General features: G+C 41.2%; 1 protein-coding gene across 6 annotated transcripts in view; it reads left to right on the forward strand.

Annotated features, from left to right (window-relative positions):
- oxr1a (oxidation resistance 1a) overlaps positions 1-20,797 on the forward strand; it is a 177,728-nt gene that overhangs the window by 153,283 nt on the left and 3,648 nt on the right. For 4 of the 6 annotated variants that reach the window (XM_079503025.1, XM_079503024.1, XM_079503023.1 and 1 more), the window contains 6 exons: positions 383-548; positions 6,008-6,173; positions 10,474-10,554; positions 12,300-12,425; positions 17,403-17,555; positions 18,732-18,827. In XM_079503025.1, coding sequence (XP_079359151.1) covers positions 383-548; positions 6,008-6,173; positions 10,474-10,554; positions 12,300-12,425; positions 17,403-17,555; positions 18,732-18,827 — 788 coding nt within the window. Of the gene's footprint in view, positions 1-382; positions 549-6,007; positions 6,174-8,627; positions 8,988-10,473; positions 10,555-12,299; positions 12,426-17,402; positions 17,556-18,731; positions 18,828-20,797 lie in introns of those variants that run through there. The other 2 variants (XM_079503027.1, XM_079503028.1) reach the window with 2 other exon arrangements.

Consider the following 20,797-nt stretch of genomic DNA (forward strand, 5'->3'; position numbering starts at 1 on the left):
GCCATTGGTCATATGCTGCAAACACCGGCCCTTTTAAGTCCCTTTATGCAGTCCACCTGTATGATAGCTTATTGGCATTCGTATCTCCTTTACTCAAATCTTTCCTACAATGTGTCACTCAGCTGTGTAATGCCTGGGATTCTAACACGGGTCTCCCGCATGGAAAGATCAACATCTCAACCACTAGGCTAAACGGGAATATCCCCTTGGCCGGCGGAGATAATTAGGCTTTTGGTCATCAGGCAGAGGCTCTGAGCCACTACTGCTACATGAAAGTAAAAATAGTATCAAACACTTATTGTGTTTTTAATTTCTATTTATAGCTCACATGCTGCAACACAGTTCAGTTTTACCATATGAGTATTTCTGTTTTCTTACGCAGGGCCTGTGGAGAGGCGGAAGCACCGGACCCACAAGTTCCTGTGTCTGCGGGTGGGGAAACCCATGAAGAAGACATTTATTTCCAATGCCAGCGCCTCCATGCAGCAGTACGCGCACGCGCAGCGCGGCAAGAAGCATGAGTACTGGTTCTCAGTGCCACAGGAGAGGTCAGACCTTTGCTTAAGCCTCCCGCCAGACTTTGGCAAATGCGTTGAATATCTTGATATACATTTTTTGATGGTTTCAGTGGTTTAATTAAAGGCGCATTCAGTGATTTGGAAAAAAAACCCGGTCCACCCCGGTAACAAGATGTGCACATGCACACGCTCTACAGTGGGGGAAGTACAACAGACCAACATCATGTGCACCAAGGCCCGCCCCACTCGATCATGATTGGAGGAAGGCCCCTCTCATCCTGATTGGATGAAGGCTTTGCCACCCAAAGCCCAAACCGAAACTAGGGTTTTTTGACCCCAGGGGCTCACTGGGGACAGGGAGGAACTCCTTATATGGTCAGCACACTTTATAGTAGGGAGGATTATCCAAAAAATAAGAAAAAATAAGTGATATTTGAATTAAGTGAAATCACTGAATATACCTTTAAGGAGTGAAGAGTGGAGTGAGTGAATTAAGAAAACACCACAAAAACCATGTGCAGTATATGGACAAACCTTTTCAAATAGGTTAGATCTGTTTGGTCAGACCACCGCAAATTCTGTACTTTTTACTCCACTACAATTATTTGACAGCTTTGAGGCCAATACATGCTCCTTCCGACGTCAGAACAAAATGACCGGTTCGGACAGGCTTTCCGAACTAGTTCAAAGAGTCAGGACATCTGGGGGTGCACAAGTTCTGACACCACCATCATAAGTTCGCAATGGCGTCAGTTTGCAGTTGTATTACATCCCTTTCCGAAGAACCGTTTGGACCTCGGGACGTTTGCAGATTTAGATGAATACAAAAACATACATTGAACACCCAATGTTATATTTCAAGTATATTTTGATTATTCTTAATCTTATTTTGAGTAAGATTTACAATATGGGATTTGTACTATAGTAAAGAGTATTTCTACATTGTAGTATTGCTACTTCATCTGAGTACTTGTTCCACCACCATACTCCCTCTTGCTGTGCCTCTGTCCATCTCTGCTGAGCTACCACCATTGCACAGCAGAGTGATTTATTATTCATTGACTCTGCAGGGAAACAGGCAGACACCCAGTGCTTGGGCACACAGAGCACATCGTCACAGTCGGGCTGAAACCTTGTATATCCAGAACTATACTTGTCAAGAAATTGACAAAATAACCGGGATCCAAAGTAGTTATTATTTAGTCACAAGCTCTTATTAATACTTTTCATTGGTTAAATATTTATAAAACTTACTGTCAGACTTAACCACATTAACTTTCACAGTGAAAGTAGCAGATCTACAAGCTCACAATGCGTTGCAATGCGTCACTTGCACATAGGTTATTTTCACTATGTTTCTGTGTCACTCACAATTACAAGAATAGCAAGAATTACAAGAGCATTTTTTAAAAAAAGTTGAAATATGGAGATACAAGGTTCCTTCCCGACAACGATACATATAACAACAATGGTATGCAACCTTTCCCCTCCAATGAGAAACATGTGAACTCTCTCCGCTCTTTTAATTAGTGTTTTTTTTTTGTTATCCTGACTGCCCCCAACCACCAACTCGGATTTAAACTTGAATGCTAAGTTGGCAGGTTATCAGTATCATAATTAGGTTATCACTGAAGGTGGCTCAAACCAAGGAAACATGGTACTTCAATGCGTTGTTTTAGTGAATTAATCCTGATTGCACCAATAGGTCAATTTCATTTGGATAGCTTTAGTTAAAACTTAAAAGTTAATATTCTGAGAAAGCCGTTTTATTTGAGGCTGTGCTGGAATTGGTTTTACGAGGCTGAGTCATGGGTTCCTGGATCCAACACAGTGCTGTCTCTGTCCCTCTTCTCAGAGAAAGGGCGGCTAATCAGGAAGCTGAATCTCATCAGTTGTTTAACCAGTCCTTGAACTGCACAGGGTCCCTTCTGTATAGTACAGGTTGCACGTGGCCTTAAGTTAAGGCTAATTTATACTTTGTGACAAAAACAAGGTATTTTCAGCTGGACAAAGTGTTGACGCATCAACAACACACACCCTCCTGTCTCATGACGGCTAATCACATTTGAATCCGGGAAATAGCAGGCATGCTTACCTGCATGCTTTTGTCGTTGGTTATGGAATGTGTTTACTGCAGTGGGAACAATGGTTGTTCAAAGACAAATTCTACAAAACTAATTATGCAGTGGATTTGAAATGCAAACGTCTGGGTCAGGTATCTTCCTGTTTTTAGTTTTTCTTTTCTTTTTTACCATCCACGTGTAAAATTAATTTAATCATTTTTCATTATTTCTAGGCTTCTGGAGCAAATTAAGGTGTGAGCAAACTAATTGCAAACCGTTTTCAGGCATACCGCCCTCTGACATTCTCCTACTTTTCTCCAGACACTGTTCTCTGTGGCCTGACCTAGATGACAGGCGACCCGCATGATGTGTAAAGTGTCCTCACTATTGTGTGTGAGAGCAGCAAGGGAGCAGAATGAACTATAACTAATATAAGCATGATATTGAAAAGCTCTCTGCCACAGCACCTATCTCTCTGCCACAATTCCTCACCTCTCATCTAGAATGTTCACAGCACAATGTTCTCTTTTGACACAAACACATACCCTATATTCACAATGTACAGATCAGACCTATACACTACCCCTATGCACCCTTAAGCACCATGGACAGCGACACTGTCGCAAAAAACACCATCCAAGTTTGATCCATTATGAATTACAAAGCAATTTTTTACTTAGAGATGTAGGCATTGACTTTAGAAAATGGGCAATAACAATAAATCCTGTGGGCTAATCACACTCTACCTCTTTCTCTCTCTATGACTGTGCCTGTCAAACGACTCTAATTCAGAGACTTTGAAGGACAAAAACTGTTCATAATTACATGCAGGATAATGAACTTGCAAAGCAAGTGTGGGATAGGCAGTGAAAACCCAGACACTTACATTTCAAATCCTAACCTTTGGTTGCCTGGTGATAAAAACAAAATGTCAGACTTTGTGGATTACATAGACATTTTAATGACAGAAATCAGTCCATTATTCCATTATTATATATAGACGATCAAGTCTAAAACCCACTTCACAACAGCATTGTCATGAGTCAAGACGCTGGCACGTTCTGATTGAGCAGCATCTTGATGCTTTACCACAGTGTCGGGACGCTCTACAGCAGAAAGCGTAGCGTCAAAGCTGAACTTTGACCCTAGTGCGCTGAGCATCCAATCAATCAGAGCATGCTGTGCTCTGAAGTAGGAATGGAGTAGGCACACACCGAGAACCACTTCATACAACAGAAATGCATGGTGTATAGAAGTTGCAATTGTCAAGGTTTTTAACTAGTATCTGTAGATGTTGAATTAATGAAGATTGAGCAGCTACAATGCATATTTACTGACTAAAATACTGTAAACAAATAGATTATGAACAAGCTGCCGGAGGATAGATCGCACGTCTCTACTTTTTTCTATCCACCTATCGAGCTCTGTTGCTGGGCAGAGGAGCGGCTTGGCTGCTCAGAGCAACCAGTGCTCTCGTTGGACCCCACAGTCGCAACTAGCTAGCTAGCAGCTGTATATCTCTGCTGTCGGGAGGAAACCTCATAACTTCCATGAGAGGGGGAGAGGTGGTGGAGTTAGTTGCTTTAGCAGACATTTTGAGGGTCCAATGGAGTTAAGAGGTTTTGTCCAAAGCACTTTTTACTACTTTCCATTGGTTCAATATTTTCGAAATAAAACACGTAAAGGGTGTTCAATAGCACTGATTTATGCCAAGAAAAAATCAAAAACCTCAAAAATGTAGTTATGAGGTTTCCTCCCGACAGCAACGATATGTTAAATTAATGAAACTGGGCATGATGGCACATTTAATGCCTAAAATGTATTAATTGTTTACACACAAATGAGGCGGGCTTCGAGTGCCTGCATTTCTCCTGCCTGTGTCTGTGTGCTTTGCTGTCGGGTTGGTACAGCTGGCCACTTTGATCCGCTGAGCACCAGGGCTCTTGCTGGTCGTGGAGGACTAGACACATATTCGCTTGACACATTGCAGTTGACATAAACAAACTGCTGAATGCACGTAGTGAATATAAAAGTTTTAAACTAGCAGATCGATAGACAGACAACTAAACAGCATAGTGAGCATACATAAACGTATCTCCATTAATGTGGGAACAGCCTTGTGTACAGTAGCTGTCCGAACAGCACGCCAGTTGCTCTGCCCCTGGTTCCTGGTTCCCCACCAGGAGACCTGGTTCCCCACCAGGAGACCTGGTTCCCCACCAGGAGAGCAGCCAGTTGCTCTGCCCCTGGTTCCCCACCAGGAGACCTGGTTCCCCACCAGGAGACCTGGTTCCCCACCAGGAGAGCAGCCAGTTGCTCTGCCCCTGGTTCCCCACCAGGAGACCTGGTTCCCCACCAGGAGAGAAGTTGCTCTGCCCCTGGTTCCCCACCAGGAGACCTGGTTCCCCACCAGGAGAGAAGTTGCTCTGCCCCTGGTTCCCCTGCCCCTGGTTCCCCTGCCCCTGGTTCCCCACCAGGAGACCTGGTTCCCCACCAGGAGACCTGGTTCCCCACCAGGAGAGAAGTTGCTCTGCCCCTGGTTCCCCTGCCCCTGGTTCCCCACCAGGAGACCTGGTTCCCCACCAGGAGGCCTGGTTCCCCACCAGGAGAGCTGATAAGCACAGAGGAGAAGTGGAAAGAATCATTAATGCATCTCTGGCAGCTCGTTTGTGAACAACCCATTTTTAGACGATAAATTGGTCACATAGTTGCTCAATATAGATTCATTTCCCATATATAGCTGCTAGTTTAAATGTAGAGTGGTGGACTACAGTCAACACTCCTGGTGAGAATTAGGCGTAACACCGATCTGCGTTGTGGAATGGTATCGGCGGCACTGGGTCGCAATTGGAGCAGGAGATGAAGACAAACGCTCTGACCTTTTGAAAACCCGCTCCACACTCAATTCACAATCTGCCCACTCCGCTCCCCGCTCCGCTCCCATGCTCTGATTGCTGCCTGTTCTTCCCATAGAACAGTATGCATCATGATAGTTTTGTCTTAAAAGGGGTTATTTTCCATTTGAACACTCACGGCTACACCTGCAAAATGCTTTATAGCACAAAAAGTGAATGAAAAGTGAAAATGAATTATGATTTTTTTTTATGGTGATGCTGATCCATCCATCTGTCCAAGTGTCCATGTACTACTAAGGTCCCAAACAACATATCGCCCAAACTACTGGCTGGCTGGATTATCATGGAATTTGCTGGGCACACATGGGAATTCCCATGGAAAATGAACCCTAACAATTTAAGTGCCCCAGGACCTTTTCTCTTTAGCAAATTGAAGCCCACATTGTCAGATTTGCAGAAATTATATATCATAATCATATAGGCAGATTACACAATGAACAATTTCTTATGATTTGTTGTTTGTCATTTTGGAATTTAACTTTGAACTTTCACCTTTTGTCTCCCTCCCCAGGTCAGAGCACCTGTATGTGTTCTTCATTCAGTGGAGTCCGGATATGTATGGGGAGGGGGCTAGGGGGGAGGGACGGGAGCCCGGCTTTAAGGTTGTCAAGAAAAATGAGGAGTCAGAGACAGCTGATGATGAGCCCATCACTGATATCAATGTCAAGGACTGGGAGGTAGGCCAACACTCAACTACAATACAAATTGTCTGTTGACTCTGTATGTGCAACTCACTGTTGTCTTTGAGCTGGTTTCACAGACACAGATTATGTCTCTGGAAAAACATAATAATAATAATAATTTCAAGGACCCCAATTTGGAGGGTGCCGATGGCCAAGTGGTTAAGACGTGTACCACATAGGCTTTGATGCCTGATAGCATGCCCTGAGTTCGATTCACGAGCCCGGCAGTACCCAAGTTTGTATGGGGCCACGTACCCCGATAATATACAGAACTTAAGTGTCCGTTTGGTTCCTAACTATGAATCCGGACCCAACTTTGAGAACCACTGGAGAAAAATAAATCTTTCAATTATATATTCACAGGCATTTAAGAGCAAAATGACCACTGTGTGAATATGGTCAATGGAGTTCTCTGTTGGAACCGACATTTGAATTCTTGTCTGTAAAACCAGTCTCTCATGTTTTATGTTTTTATGTTATGGCTTGGTGCATTACTATGTGTAATGTTGAATAGGCCTATGGTGAACTTGTCTAGAGATGAATTATAGTCACTTGATTTGCTTTTGTGATTTTATGTGAAGTGAATTGAAACTGTGTTGTGCTTATCTTTGCTTTTATTCCATCATAATTTCATGATTACACGCTTCAGTTATTGAATGCGCAGTATTTCTTTTTCACATAATGTACTATTTATTTATTTTATTGACAAATTTTATGTCAATTTTGTGTTACAATTATTGTTGTGAAATTTGTGTTTCCTTTGCTTGGAAATGCTGCATTATCACTCTAGACACAGCCAAAGTGTTTTGCATGTTTGTGTAATTTGTGTCTCCTCTTGAGTGGGTGTTTTGTAGTGTTGTCATGTGAGCATTATTTTTATTGGTCAAGCCATTGGCAAAATATTTTGCTAGATGGCCATGATTGTTCAACATGCAGACAGAAGGACAGATACTGCATTGTATACCAAACTGGTATGTTTTCTAGTAGTTGGGCATTTATTTTATTGTAGTTATAACTTTTCCAGTATGGCAAAGTAGCTTAAAAAAGTGGCTTCATAGAAGGTTAATAGAACTGGCAAGTGAGTTTGTGACGGAAAAGAACAGGACAATTGTAGGTCTGTAGCCAAATAGATCTGTACAGTATGTACACTCTCAAGGTTATGGGGTCCCTGAAATGAAAATAAAAAAGGTTTGAGAACCCCTGGGTTAAAGTAACTTGTAAGAGGAACAGTTGGTTCTGAACTTATTGTATAAGTGAAGGATGCTGTATTGTATACAAGATGGCAGTTTGTTGGTTTACTTGACTTCGGCAAACCCTGTGAGGATAATTTGAGACTGTGCAAGCCGTGGCCTGAATGTAAAATTTAATGTAAATGAATGATGCAGGAAACAAAGTGATTTGTTTGTCCTGGGTCTCAATGTCCAACAGGAGCCTACATGATCCCTGACATTTAAATAACTTCAACAACTGCTTTACTTTGACCCTAAACATTAGATGTTTTGCTTCACTTGACGACTTTGTCTCATATTCATTTTATTTGGGCTCATTATTATTAATATTATAAATATTAAATTAAATTAAAAACTATTTTCATTTGTACACTCACTCAAAGGATTTTGACCCCTGGTCAGACCCCGGGCCAGATTTAGAGAAACGGTGCTCTAGTACAGGGGTTCTCAACCCATGGGTCGCGACCCCTCGGGGGGTCGCCAAATTATTTTAGGGGGTCCCCAAATTATTAAAAAAACAAACAAAAAAAAGATTTATTTAAAAAAAAAAAGATCACGATTTTTCAAAAATAGCAGACCTACAAGCTCGTAGCGCGCCACTCGGTGGCGCGCTATGAGCTTGTAGATCTGCTATTTTTAAATAGCTAAATTATAACAATGCTTAAAACACCAAAAGGGGTTCCCGGCTCCCGCCCAAAATGGTTTAAGGTTATTGTAGCAGTCAATTTATATTGGGGGTCGGGAGGGGGCAGGGCGGGGGTCCCGAGACATTGCCAAAGCATTTCCGGGGGTCCCCGGCCAAAAACGTTGAGAACCCCTGCTCTAGTACAGGGGTCTACTCTGCAACCTTTTTCACATGAAGCGCCATGTTTTCATTTTGGTGATAGTCAGTGTGCCATATATAATTATGACACCACATCAAAATTAAATATTCCCAGCTGATTTCGATAGTCCATAGGATACACATAACAACCTTAGAAATATTTTCTTTCACATCAGGATGTAATGATCATTAAACTCAGAGCAATAACCCACCTACTGTATATCTCCGAGACTCCCTCCCCAGTCATGAGTTAGGAGTTTGAATGAATGTACAATTATGTGCAGGATATAATTTGTAGATGTGAGTGGACTTAATTTAACAGAAGAAAAAACTTCTCTCTCACACACTTATGCCAGTGTGCCTACCCCTGCTCTAGTGTTCTGTCAGTGTTGCTGTGCCTTTAACCTCCCCCTGTTCACAGCACAGAAGCCCTTTGGCTTCTCCTCCAATAGGGAGCCGGCTTCCCTCTTGTCTCGTACGCTCATTGGCCTTCAGCACTGCCACTCAAATCATACGAAGGAGGGAGGAGATTAGGAGAATGGAGGAGAGACCCTGCTGGGGGAAAAATGTTTCTATAATAGTCAATGAGCTGGCCAAATTTGTCCACTCCTGTGTCAACTTGTCTCGGGGCAATACTGGAATTACTTCAAGAATCTGTGATGTGACTTTACGACTGTGCCCTCACCCAGAAAGCAAGAGATGTTCTCTAGAAGGGTGAAGGATCAAGAGAAGCAACTGACCCCGAAGTATACCTATGTATGTTGTTATCACTCTCTAACGCTGTGTGATGTGGTGTGGTGCGTGTGTGTAGTCGGGGCTTTGGTGTTGTTAGCAACACAGGCTAGTAGTTAGCTTGCTGGCTAACTAGCCTTGCTAGCCGGTCTCATATTTTGTGGCTTTGTGATTGAACAAAGTGGCCAGTGTTGTGTCAGCATCTGGGCATCCAAGGTCTGGACTGCTTTCCTCTGTTCTGAGACTCTTTGACATCATGCATTTGCCTGACTGTGGCTTTGTAGACTGTTGTGGAAGTTTTGGGAAGGGGCAACTGCTAGCTATAGCCCATCATAGTACATACCTTTTAAATGTCATTTCCACAGAACAGTTTTAGAACTGGCAGAGCTGGTATAACTGCTGTGGAAGTGACTCTACTAGCCAACTGCAGTGAACGACAACTATGTGAATGACATACAGTAGTTATATGCAGATGCTGTTTTGTTACCAGAAAAACAATGATCCTTTTAAAAGGAAAAGCTTTTTCTTCTGTAAACTATTTAACATGGGATTGGAAGCTTAGCTAAGGTAACATTAGGTTACTTAGCTTACTCGTTTTCAGTGGACAACACCTAGCTCGACAACACCTAAAGTGCCTTAGGCTTCAGCCTGGGGGTGAAGTGAGGTACATTTTTCATGAGGACTATAGTTTACCCTCACTGCTGCATTATTGAGAGATGTAAAGAGGCAGCTTGTTTGTGGAAAGGTTACTTACACCAACCACAGCCAGGGAAGCAAAGATTCATTAGACTGTGTGTGTGTGTGTGTGTGTGTGTGTGTGTGTGTGTTAAGTGGCAGCTCTATTGATGATGGCCTGTATGCACATGGCTAAGAACATCATGACTGTTTCAGTTATAGTATTACCACCACACAGGGAGTGGGTTAAGGGCATTTTGACAGCTATTATTGCTGTGTCAGAGTGCCAGATGCATACTACTAGCACTAGCCTTAATAAACAGCCAGTCTATGGCATTTTTAAGCTAAATTGAAGTATGCCGCCCTGGGTTGTAATTTATTGGCATAAATCTGAGCTAACTTCTCAGTTAAGTAGGCTCTGAATCAAGGACACCCTATAATTATACTGGTATACTTGCAAAGCAAGTGTAAAGATTGACCTGTGATGGTCCAGTGTGGTTGCACTTCATTGTTAGTAGTTTGGTTCGCTGAACCTTTGCCGTCTTGCAAGTCTATTATAACATCCACTGATGGTGATGTTAAACATATGATTACACAAACATGCAAAATGCTTAATCGTTGTTCAAATATTACACCTGCCAACAACACGTGGCACAGTCCCTAACTATCCTTTAACTTTAACCCAAATTAATATCGGTGCACTCCAATTTCAAATGTACCACCCCACCCTGTGCGCATCTCTCATTGTGCTGCTCAACCAACCTTTCTCCCACATGGCCAACAGCAGAAACGGCAGAGTTTTATGTTCCTCCTGTCCCTTTCTTTGTACTACCAGGTAGTGTCTCTGGCTGAGTACCACCGTCGGATCGATGCGCTAAACAGCGAGGATCTTCGCTCGCTCTGCAAACGGCTCCAGGTGCCCTGCCCAGCCCTCTGTCCCCCTCTTTATGCTCTGCTGTGACTCAACCTGCTGCCACCACCCTTACGCTCCCCTTTAGCCCGAATTTATGCTTCGACTTTGACTTTTCTAATACTTTATGTCCAACTGAAAAGTGTTGATGAGACTCACTGCTGTAGTTTTTCCAGCTGAAAATATATAATTTTGGTCGAGCAATGTGTCGCAGACTCTATTTCACGGAAGCATAATTTAGCCTTCAAGCATTGTAGTGAAGGACAGCAGGCGCTGTCACATAAAAACCTTTAAACTCCATGTTACGATTACTTTCATTGAAATCTTACATGGTCTTAAGTACAGTTAATGACACCAGGGTCCTCATTTAAAAATCCTGAAGACCAGAACCTGAAAACAAAGCTGTAATTTAGTTTTTTGGCCTCAGTCATTTCAGTTGAGGTTTTGGAGATGTGAGGTTTGGAGCTGACAGCAGCTTTATTTATATTAGTCAGGCTATATTGTTTAGACCCTCGGCCATGGTGTGCAAGTGCTATACTTGATCAGTCTGGTGTTCAGTGAGTGACTAGACTTTCCATGAATTATTGTTTGTTGACTACTTAGTATTTGAGTGTTTACTTGGGGTTTACTGGGAAATTGAGCTTATCTCATCTGCACTCACTTTACCTTGAAGACGATATATCTCTGGTGTGGAAATGAGCAGTGGATAGATGGTGAGAGAGATGGGAGGCATTAGAGGGATGGTGTGTGGGTGGGAGGACGGAAGTGAGACTCCATTGACTGGGTGAAGGATAGTTTTCTGAAGACAATGCAGGTAGGCTCATTTCAACGAGGACCGTAACAGGAGAGCCATCCTGGCCACCAGTGGTGAAGTGATCCACAATCAGCCCCTGTAGGGGAGAAAGATAAACAACCCAAACAAATCCGCTGGCAGGGGGAAATCTCAAACACTGGAATCCAAATTATTCATTGGGTTGGTTTTCCTATTCACCCTGCATTGTCCCCTGCCAGACATCAGCGTAACCACGGTTATGGCCCTGCCAATCCTCCTGGCATTGGAGTGCAATTCTACGACTGACAGTGTTTTAAGTATTTTTGGATGAAAGTTATTGGAAAAATGTTAAGAATGTTAGTTTTTATTAAAGCCGAACCAAGGCCACATTTTGGCCAATATAAATTTTCTTATTAAAAAACAGATTTAACTTGTAGGCAAAACTAAATAGGCAAAAATAAATATAAAACACATGATCACATACAGTACACGTGATGTTTTGTGTGCTTGTAGATCTAGCTTTGACATTTTTTGAAAGGTTTTGAAAATGCTCAAGGGACGCCAAAATCAGGACAATTGCTGATACTGATAACGTCATAAAAAAAAGTCAAATATATATTAGTGGGACTGACATATTGGTTTGGCTGTAGTTTCTATACTTTTCTCCTTACATTAGATTGCTTTTGTTTACCCTTTCCATTTACACTCCTCCTTGTAGTAGCCTAGAGTTGGAGTTGTGTTATCTGCTTCTTCTATTATATTCTGTTCTGTAATACTACAATTGATAGATTTTGGGCAGTTCCACATTTGAGATTCTAGCTTGCTCATCGTGGCTGCTGTAACCGTTTGCAATTAGACTGTAGGGCATATGAGGCAATATATCCCACCCTACTGTAAGTAGATGCTCTCTGCGAAACTTAAATCACGGCGCTTCCCCCACTACTGTACAGGCACCTCTGACAACTGTTTGTGCTTATAGATCACCACCAAGGAGGAAGAGAACTCCAAACATGGCACGTCCATCAAGACGGAGCTGGAACCCGAGACATTTAAACCCAACCTTAGTGAACCCAGCGATCTCCTGGAGGCAGACCAGATAGAGAAGGTATCATTACATCTTGGTCCACATGTACATACATCAATGTGACATTTTTAACACTCTTTTATTGAGGTCATAATGCAGAAAATGTGTTAGTGGCTGCATGTTGTGACTGGTTGGGATAGTTTGTGCATGTTGTGACTGGTTGGCATAGTTTGTAAGCTAACATGTACGCCGAAGGGCAAAAATGTGCCGTTTCACTTGCAAATAAGCCATCCAGAAACCTGGCCTTGCTTCCCCACTGTTCATGTACCTTACACAATGATTGAATTGTGACTGGTTGGGATAGTTTGTAAGCTAACATGTATGCCGAAGGGCAAAAATGTGCCGTTTCACTTGCAAATAAGCCATCCAGAAACAGCCTAAGCTGTCTTTCTAAAAACCCTGGCCTTGCTTCCCCACTGTTCATGTACCTTACACAATGATTGAATGAATGCAGTGTTATCATATGACTTCATGATCTGTCCAGCTCCTTCCCATTAGGCAGCTGTTGATTTGATTGTGAGGTGACTGAGCATTGGGGACTTTCTGCCAAGCACACACCTTACCTTGTTATGCTGTTGACAGAAATGTACAGTCTTTAAATTATTCAACTAATTGTTATCCAACTGTTGCTATTTAGTGGTCCCTTTGAAAATGGAAATGGGAGTTTTTGCTTGTCCCAGGGCTCAGATAGCCCACAGATGAGCACATGGGAGGGTGGAGTACTATTAGAGCTTATCTAGTGTATCATGTCTCTACCTCAGCTACTGCTCCGTGATCCTAGAAAGAGTGCTGGGTTTGAGTTGATGCTAGACAATGCTGCTTCATACCCTGAAGAAGGCAACTTGCTTGCCGAAACGTTGGTTTATTAAAAAGTTTCTAGCATCGTGACTACGAGCTGTGCGGCCTCTTTTCTTATGTCAAAGTTTTGTCTCCTGTGGTCAGCACCTCGCCACTACTGGTGTGCACTCCTTTCCGTTTGTTCTATTTGCTTATATTAAAATACTAATTTGCATGTAGAGAAAGCGTTGACTTGGTGTTCCCTTTAAAGGGGACGACTATATTGGACCACCTTTAAAATTCTAGCATTATTTTGGGAAACTAAAGGACTCAAGGAGGTCATAACAGTGTAAGCTAAAGTGACAAGCTTTGGTAAGTGTTTAGTTATTAAAGGGGAATACCACTCATTTTCAATATTTTACTATGTCATTAATATACCTTAGAGTTGTTGTGTGGAAATAATTAATAAGTCTCCCCCATTCTGTGTTGCCTAGAACTGGAGGTCTGAGAAACGAAAATCACACCCACGGTGTGAAGTGAGGGGCGCTAATATATTAAAGTCTAACTCACTGATGTAAATAGGTTTTCAATGTAATGAGTCCCGGGATGCAGGGATGGTCTTTTAGATGAGTCCCAGGGACATTTTATCCCACTGAAGTCCCACTTCAACGACGTTAGTTAGGAGTCATATTTTTCCATTTTTACAAATTGCAGCATTTAACTCCCATTTCATTTTATATGGTTATAATGTGGTTATATTCATGTAGAAAACAGAAGAAGAAATTATTCTCTCGGGGTCTCTCAGGGTCTATCCCATCAGGGTCTATCCCATCAGGGTCTCTCAGGGTCTAAAGCTAGCTAAAGCTATTTTAATCTCTGCTAACTCATGTTTCTAGGATTAGGTGATGTAATGGTGATGTAAAACAAACGGTGACAAAACAAACATTAAATTATCTTTATTGCATTCAATGTTTGTGTTAGGGACAAGATGAATTTTCCCTTCATTGTCAATGGCATTTTTAAAACAAACATTGAACTAAAAACAAACATTAATTTCTGTCCATTGTCAATGGTGTTTTTAAAACAAACATTGAACTAAAAACAAACATTAAACCTGTATATAGGAGGGGCTAGCGCCCCTCAAATCAGTAACATTATGAAGTACATCTTTGTGATGTCACTGAGATGTACTTCATAATGTTACTGATTTTTTTCAGACCTCCAGTTCTAGGCAACACAGAATGGGGGGACTTATTTTTTACAAGGTATATTAATGACATAGTAAAATGTTGAAAATGAGTGGTATTCCCCTTTAAAGAAAAAAACATTCTACATGCTTGGGCCCATCTTTTTTTTTTTAATGAACTGGCTTTCGGTCAGCAGACCTTCATCAGGGTAGAGAGCAAACTGGGTACACTATATTTAGTATAAAGGTCAGTGTAATCAGCTGTATAGTCTAGACACACATCTATGGATTCTCAGTTTGTAGTCCTTCCCGGTACACACACCCATCAAGTATATTTACTGTACCGGGCGGACACAAGCACATATAATTGCCTTAATAGAATGAAAATTCAGTAAGTATTTAAAAAAAAAAGAAGGAAAAACAGACAGACAGAATTAACTAAATTAAAATATGAATAGAATACTAATGGATGGACCAAATTTAAGGGTTAAATGAACTAACTACACAGAGTGACAGGGTCACACACAATAGGTCTGGCTATCATTCATTGCAGTTCCTAAAACCCTAGTCACAAAATGTCATAAATACTCATGTTAGAATAATAAGAATGTCAAAATGTATTTTTTACATACCGTAGTATGGGTGTAACCAAAAGTACTTGGTGCAGTTTGGCATCATTGAGTAGCAAAGTCAGTATATATTAGTATATTTAGTTTCACAATTTTTAAAGTACATAATACACAATTTTTAAATCTCTTTTAAATTGTTAGGTTTACAACATACTCTAGTCTACACTACAGGCTTAACATGTGGAAACACTAGGACCATTGCAGTCAGAACTGCAGCATCACTCCCAATCTTCCGCCGTAGTCTGAAAACCCACCTTTTCAGACTCCATCATGGCCCGTAGCACTTACCCTACCCCCTTAGATAGCACTTTTTGTATAGCATTTGATACAGGCTTATAGCATGTTATGTAGACAGCACTAGAATTGCATTGTATGTAGTCATAGCACTTCATAGTACATATGTATAGCATAGTATAGTATATATGTATAGTTTATATGTATAGTTTCATTATATAGATATTCCACTGTTACGTTCTTAGCTTACGCATGTTTCATGATAACTACTTTGTATGTATGTGATGTATTGCCATGCCTTTTGTTCTTGCTTAATGTAAATCGCTCTGGATTAAGAGCGTCTGCTAAATGCCTAAATTGTAAATTGACCATGTGATCATATTTGCCTATTGATCTATAGATTTCCAATACACTGCTTTCCTTAATTGTGCAGAGGAATGTCCTTGCACGTGCCCACTTCATAGTATTGCAGAGGTGTGCTAAGTTGGGGAGATGTCTGGTTAATGGCATGCTGTCTAGTCTGCTGATTAATGGCTGAGTCTGCTTAACCAGTGCTGAACCAGTTGAAATAAGAATGAAAAGCATTTAGGGAATTAATTAGTGTAGGAGTTAACAGAATCTAAAGGTTTTATCTTAGGTCGCCTTCACACCAGAAAGCTTTACTGCGATTAAAAACATTGTTGGAAAGTGCGCTTAGTTTTGGCAGGTGTGAAGCCTCATTCGAATCCTAATGCGCATCAAAGAACCGCATTCTACTCCGCCAAAGAACGGGGGTTTCACTTTGCTTCCAATCGCATTTGATTTTGATTTGGTGCAGGTGGGAATGCAATCCGCAGCAAATAAAGGAAATGAAGCCAAACACAGTTGGATATGGAGAAGGGATATTAATTTTACGCAGTGCAAAGATGTCTCGTATAGACGTGGGCAAATAAGGAGACTGAAGCCCTCATTGAAATATGAGGACAAGTACATTAATCAATTGCTTAAGGAAACGCATAAAAACACTGTAGTGTACAGAATATTCAGTCCGTCTGTGCGTAAACATGGAGTGTTGTCACTGTGTGGGGAGGGAGTGGGAAATTTCTTCATGTCGATAAACTTGTATGTAAACGGAGGTCGGATTAATTTTGTGCTGCTGTCTGCGCTGTTCCTCCACATGCCCAGAAGATCAGTGCGTGCACACACACACACGCGCGTGTGCACACGAGTGAGAGACGTCTAGTCCTTGACACACGTTACCCTAATTTTACGTCCTAACTATTACTCCAAGTATTATTTTAACACTATAGATTTCACTGTGTTGTTTATGAATGGAACACATTGATGATCCATTCATTCCGCTGCGTTTCCAATTGCTGCGGATGACAGCAGTGTGAAGGCAAACCGCAGCAAATTAAATAGGGGTGCATACTTAGTTTAGACTAGTCATTGGTTAGACATGGGAGGTTAGGTTTAGGGTGAGGGTTTGAGCCAGTGATAATGCAAGCATATTGCACCACTCCTCCAGTGGTAGCAAGAAGCTATTTGTCTATTTATTCCATCTCTAATGCACAGGCGTGTCACCACCATTCACTGTGTACGTCGCGACACCCCCACTCTCACAGATTTGACTTTTGACAACCCGACTGACTGTTTTTCTTTTTTTTTTTTTCTTCTTCTTGGACGTCACCATAACAACTCTGTTTTCCCTATATGAAAGCCTATTGGCTCATTTAAGATTCTTGATTGAACGGTGACTGTACCATTTTTGCCTAGCCAAAGCATGCCTACCTGGGAATTTTGTCCGGGAATAGGCTAAAATAGAACAAAATAATAAATTAAACGCCAAATTCTGTGCGCGGGGCATCGTCCCCTCCCCACGCTCACCCCCCCCCCACCTTCACATACCCTGTGACACCCCTGCTAATGCACCATTCCGACTTTTAGTCCTATCAGGCTCTCTCCCAGGGAGAGCTGCATGGGTTTTTATCCCTCTGGAGGGAGTCGGTAGTGGGTGTTTGGTGGCCTGTTATTCTTCTTTAAAAGCCAGCAAATGTTAAAAGGTCACCACAGACGTAATTGAGCATTGATGGCTGTGGCCTTTTCTGTATTTCATTTTCTTTCTCTCTCTCTCTCCCTCTCCCCCTCCCTCCCTCTCCTCTCCTTCAATACTATTTTATTATTGGTCTCCAGCTTGCTAAGAACCTCCCGCCACGGACCATTGGCTACCCATGGACTTTGGCCTTTGGCACAACAAAACACGGCATGAGTATCAAGAGCCTGTACAGGGCCATGCAGGGCCAGGACACCCCTGTATTAATGGTCATAAAGGACAGTGATGGCCAGGTAATTATTGTACATTGCATTTGTATACTGTGATGCTGCAAGTAATTTCTGACTGAGTGGATGATCAGCCACCAGACGGCATTGGTAAAGCATGATTTGTATTCTCTGTGAGCACCTGGTCATCTTATTTTTGTATTGACAGGTTTTATTGGATATATTATATAAGGTAGTTTAAGTGATATTTTATGGTTAAAACAAAAGGTGTATTGTGAGAAAGTTAAAGATATACAGTATATTCGGATAGTAATTAGATACAATAACAGGGGTCTCCCTTAAATAATAGGGAAAAAAAAATATATATATATATAGTACCAATTTATCAGCTTAAATTTGATAGTGTTCCAGGTCCAATGTTGTCTGCTCCTTTCTTGGTGTCATCACTTCCAATTTCACTTGAGTTCTCTCTCCTGATTCTCTAACGCATCATAATTGTCATTGTCATCCGTAATATAAATAAAGACGTTTGCTTAGCTAGCAATGATTGACAGTGTCAACTTGTTTATAATGTTCTATTTTGCCAGTGTTTTTCATTGATTAAAATCAATTAAAAATGTTGGCAATGCAAAATGTTAGTATTGCATATTGTAACTGTACACAAATGGAAATGCAGTTGGAATGTTTATTAAGCGTTCTCAGAAGCACTCTACACGGATAATAAAAAAATGGACACATAGGAACCTTGCCTTTTAAGTGACTTAATTAGTTTTGTATACCCATGGATTTAATTAGACCTTGTTTTACTGTTTGTTAACTATTAGGATTCAATCTCTTAAACAATCCCCTTTAGGGATGGGGACGATATGAAAATGTCATGTCATCATTAGGGTGGCCAAAATAATTGTCATTATCAATATCATCACAATCAAAATCTAAATATGCTTAAAACTCTTAAAATTTCACTTTTATTACAAGTACAAAGCCACCTCATGTCCAAGGTATGACGGACAATTTCATGCTAATTAAAATCTCTGCAATATGATTATTGTGAGCGTTTTTGTCACAAACAACAATATAGATTGTCCCATCTCTAATTTCCTTACGTAAAGCCCAAATGAGAAAACTATGCTAACTTCACTGAATGTAAGCTCCATTCCAACAGCTAGCTTCCATGCTGCTTGTGTTTTCATTTTGGAAGGTTTTGTCTGGTACTCATTTGCTTGTTCTGTGTTCCGCCAGGTGTTTGGCGCACTGGCATCTGAGCCCTTCAAGGTCAGTGATGGCTTCTATGGTACAGGAGAAACCTTCCTCTTCACATTCAAGCCAGAGTTTGAGGTACGCTAACTCAGCCAACTTCCATTCAAGTGGCCATATACTGTACATGTTCTGCTGTTAAATAAAAACATCCTTCAGGGGTTTGGCCACTTCCTATGTAAAAGACCCCTGTACCCACAGACGGATACAAATCCAGGATATAGCTAAACATTGTGGGCAGCTCAATGTTAAATGTTTTTTTCAAACTGTAAAAACACTGAAGTATAATAATGGAAATGGTGGGGAATAATGTAAACTAGGCTATACATGATTTTAACATGCATGGTACATTATCGGATCTAAATGTATCCTTCAAGTTGTTGTTTTTTCCCAAAGCTGAGTGCATATAGAGTACAGGTTTGTATCAATTTGTAGAAATAGTGTGCATTAAATGTACTGTAATTAAGAAATAAAATGTACTATGCATTTGACACCTCAATTTTAAAAACAAAATATAAAATTAAGAAATAGTAAAACAGAAAAAGTGGCCAGTGTTGTCAGGGGCTGACTATTTCGGTTCCCTGCCCGAGATGTGCAGGTCTAGTTAAAAAGGCATATTACTTTATAATGTATTTAACCCATTTTGGGCGGGAACCCCTTTTGGTGTTAGCATTATGTTGTGCTTTAGCTATTGAAAAATAGCAGATCTGCAAGCTCATAGCGCGCCACCGAGTGGCGCGCTACGAGCTTGTAGGTCTGCTATTTTTGAAAAATCGAAGAACGACTGACATAGAAACAGCTTTTTCAGAAAACAGCCAATTCACACTCAATTGTGATGTTATAAAGCAGGGGTTTTCAACTGATTGTGAACCAGGGACCACCACCTTGACTAAGAATCAACCTGGGGACCACTGTTGTGTTGCAATGGGATATGGGCTAAGATTAGTGCTTTCATAACACTTGCTATGGAATGCATCCCATGTATATACTGTTTCTCAAACGATGGTCCACGGACTTAACATAAATTGATATACAGTACTGACACATGTGGCCCTAAACTTTTTTGCCATATTTTACATATCTTGAAAAATAGTTCAACTAGCCGATCTACATCCACACATTATGATCTTGTAGATCGGCGCCACACACACACACACACACACACACACACACACACGATTCTATGGGCACATTTCCTAATAATGATGGCTCAATCAGGCAAGCTGGTACACTTACCCTTCTTGGTAAATGGTGCATTTATATAGCGCCTTTATCCAAGGCGCTTTACATAGATTGTGCCTTCTTGAGATTCTAACTGCCTTTTCTGTGGAATTTCTTAACCTCAGACTTCCCAGTAATTCTGATAACAGTGACGCACTTCCAAGGAACAGTGCATAAAAGCTTAGTGCACTGTTCCGTGGAAGAAAATACAAAATCTTCACTTTACTACATTACTAAATGAATAGTCAGGGACCACATGCAATACCTTCACGGACCACCAGTGGTCCAAGGACCACCTGTTGAAAACCCCTGATATAAAGCCTATGGATGGATTGCAGTAGTAGTCAACTGTAACTCTGAGCTGATGGAGATGTATGTCCAGTTCCTGGTATAGCAAGAAAATGCAGCAAGTCTAGTATACTTTATTTTGTCATGACTGCAGAGATCATGGTACGCTGTTACACCACGTGTTAGTCGTCCAATTCTGTGTCCTGCCGTCATTGCATTGATTGGCAGTACACGATGGCACACAAACAGAATTCAATAGGTAACCAAATGCGGTGTAATATTTATTGATAATTAGAAATGGAGAATGTCTGTCTGATTAACTCTGCAAAAAGGAATAAAACAAAGTGAAATAAGAAATGGAGAATGTAAAGGTGGAAAAGTAAATGGTTGTCTGCTGTGCCATGAGTTGTAGTACGCACACCACATACGTGCTGGCTAGGGCTGGCTTCAATTAAAGTATTAAGATAGGGTTTAATTTTTGTTTGTGAAATTACAAACAATTGTTGTCAAAATTAAACCCTATCATTTTGCCTTTTATCCTG

Source organism: Electrona antarctica, assembly GCF_951216825.1.
Source record: "Electrona antarctica genome assembly, chromosome: 6".
NCBI lineage: Eukaryota > Metazoa > Chordata > Actinopteri > Myctophiformes > Myctophidae > Electrona > Electrona antarctica.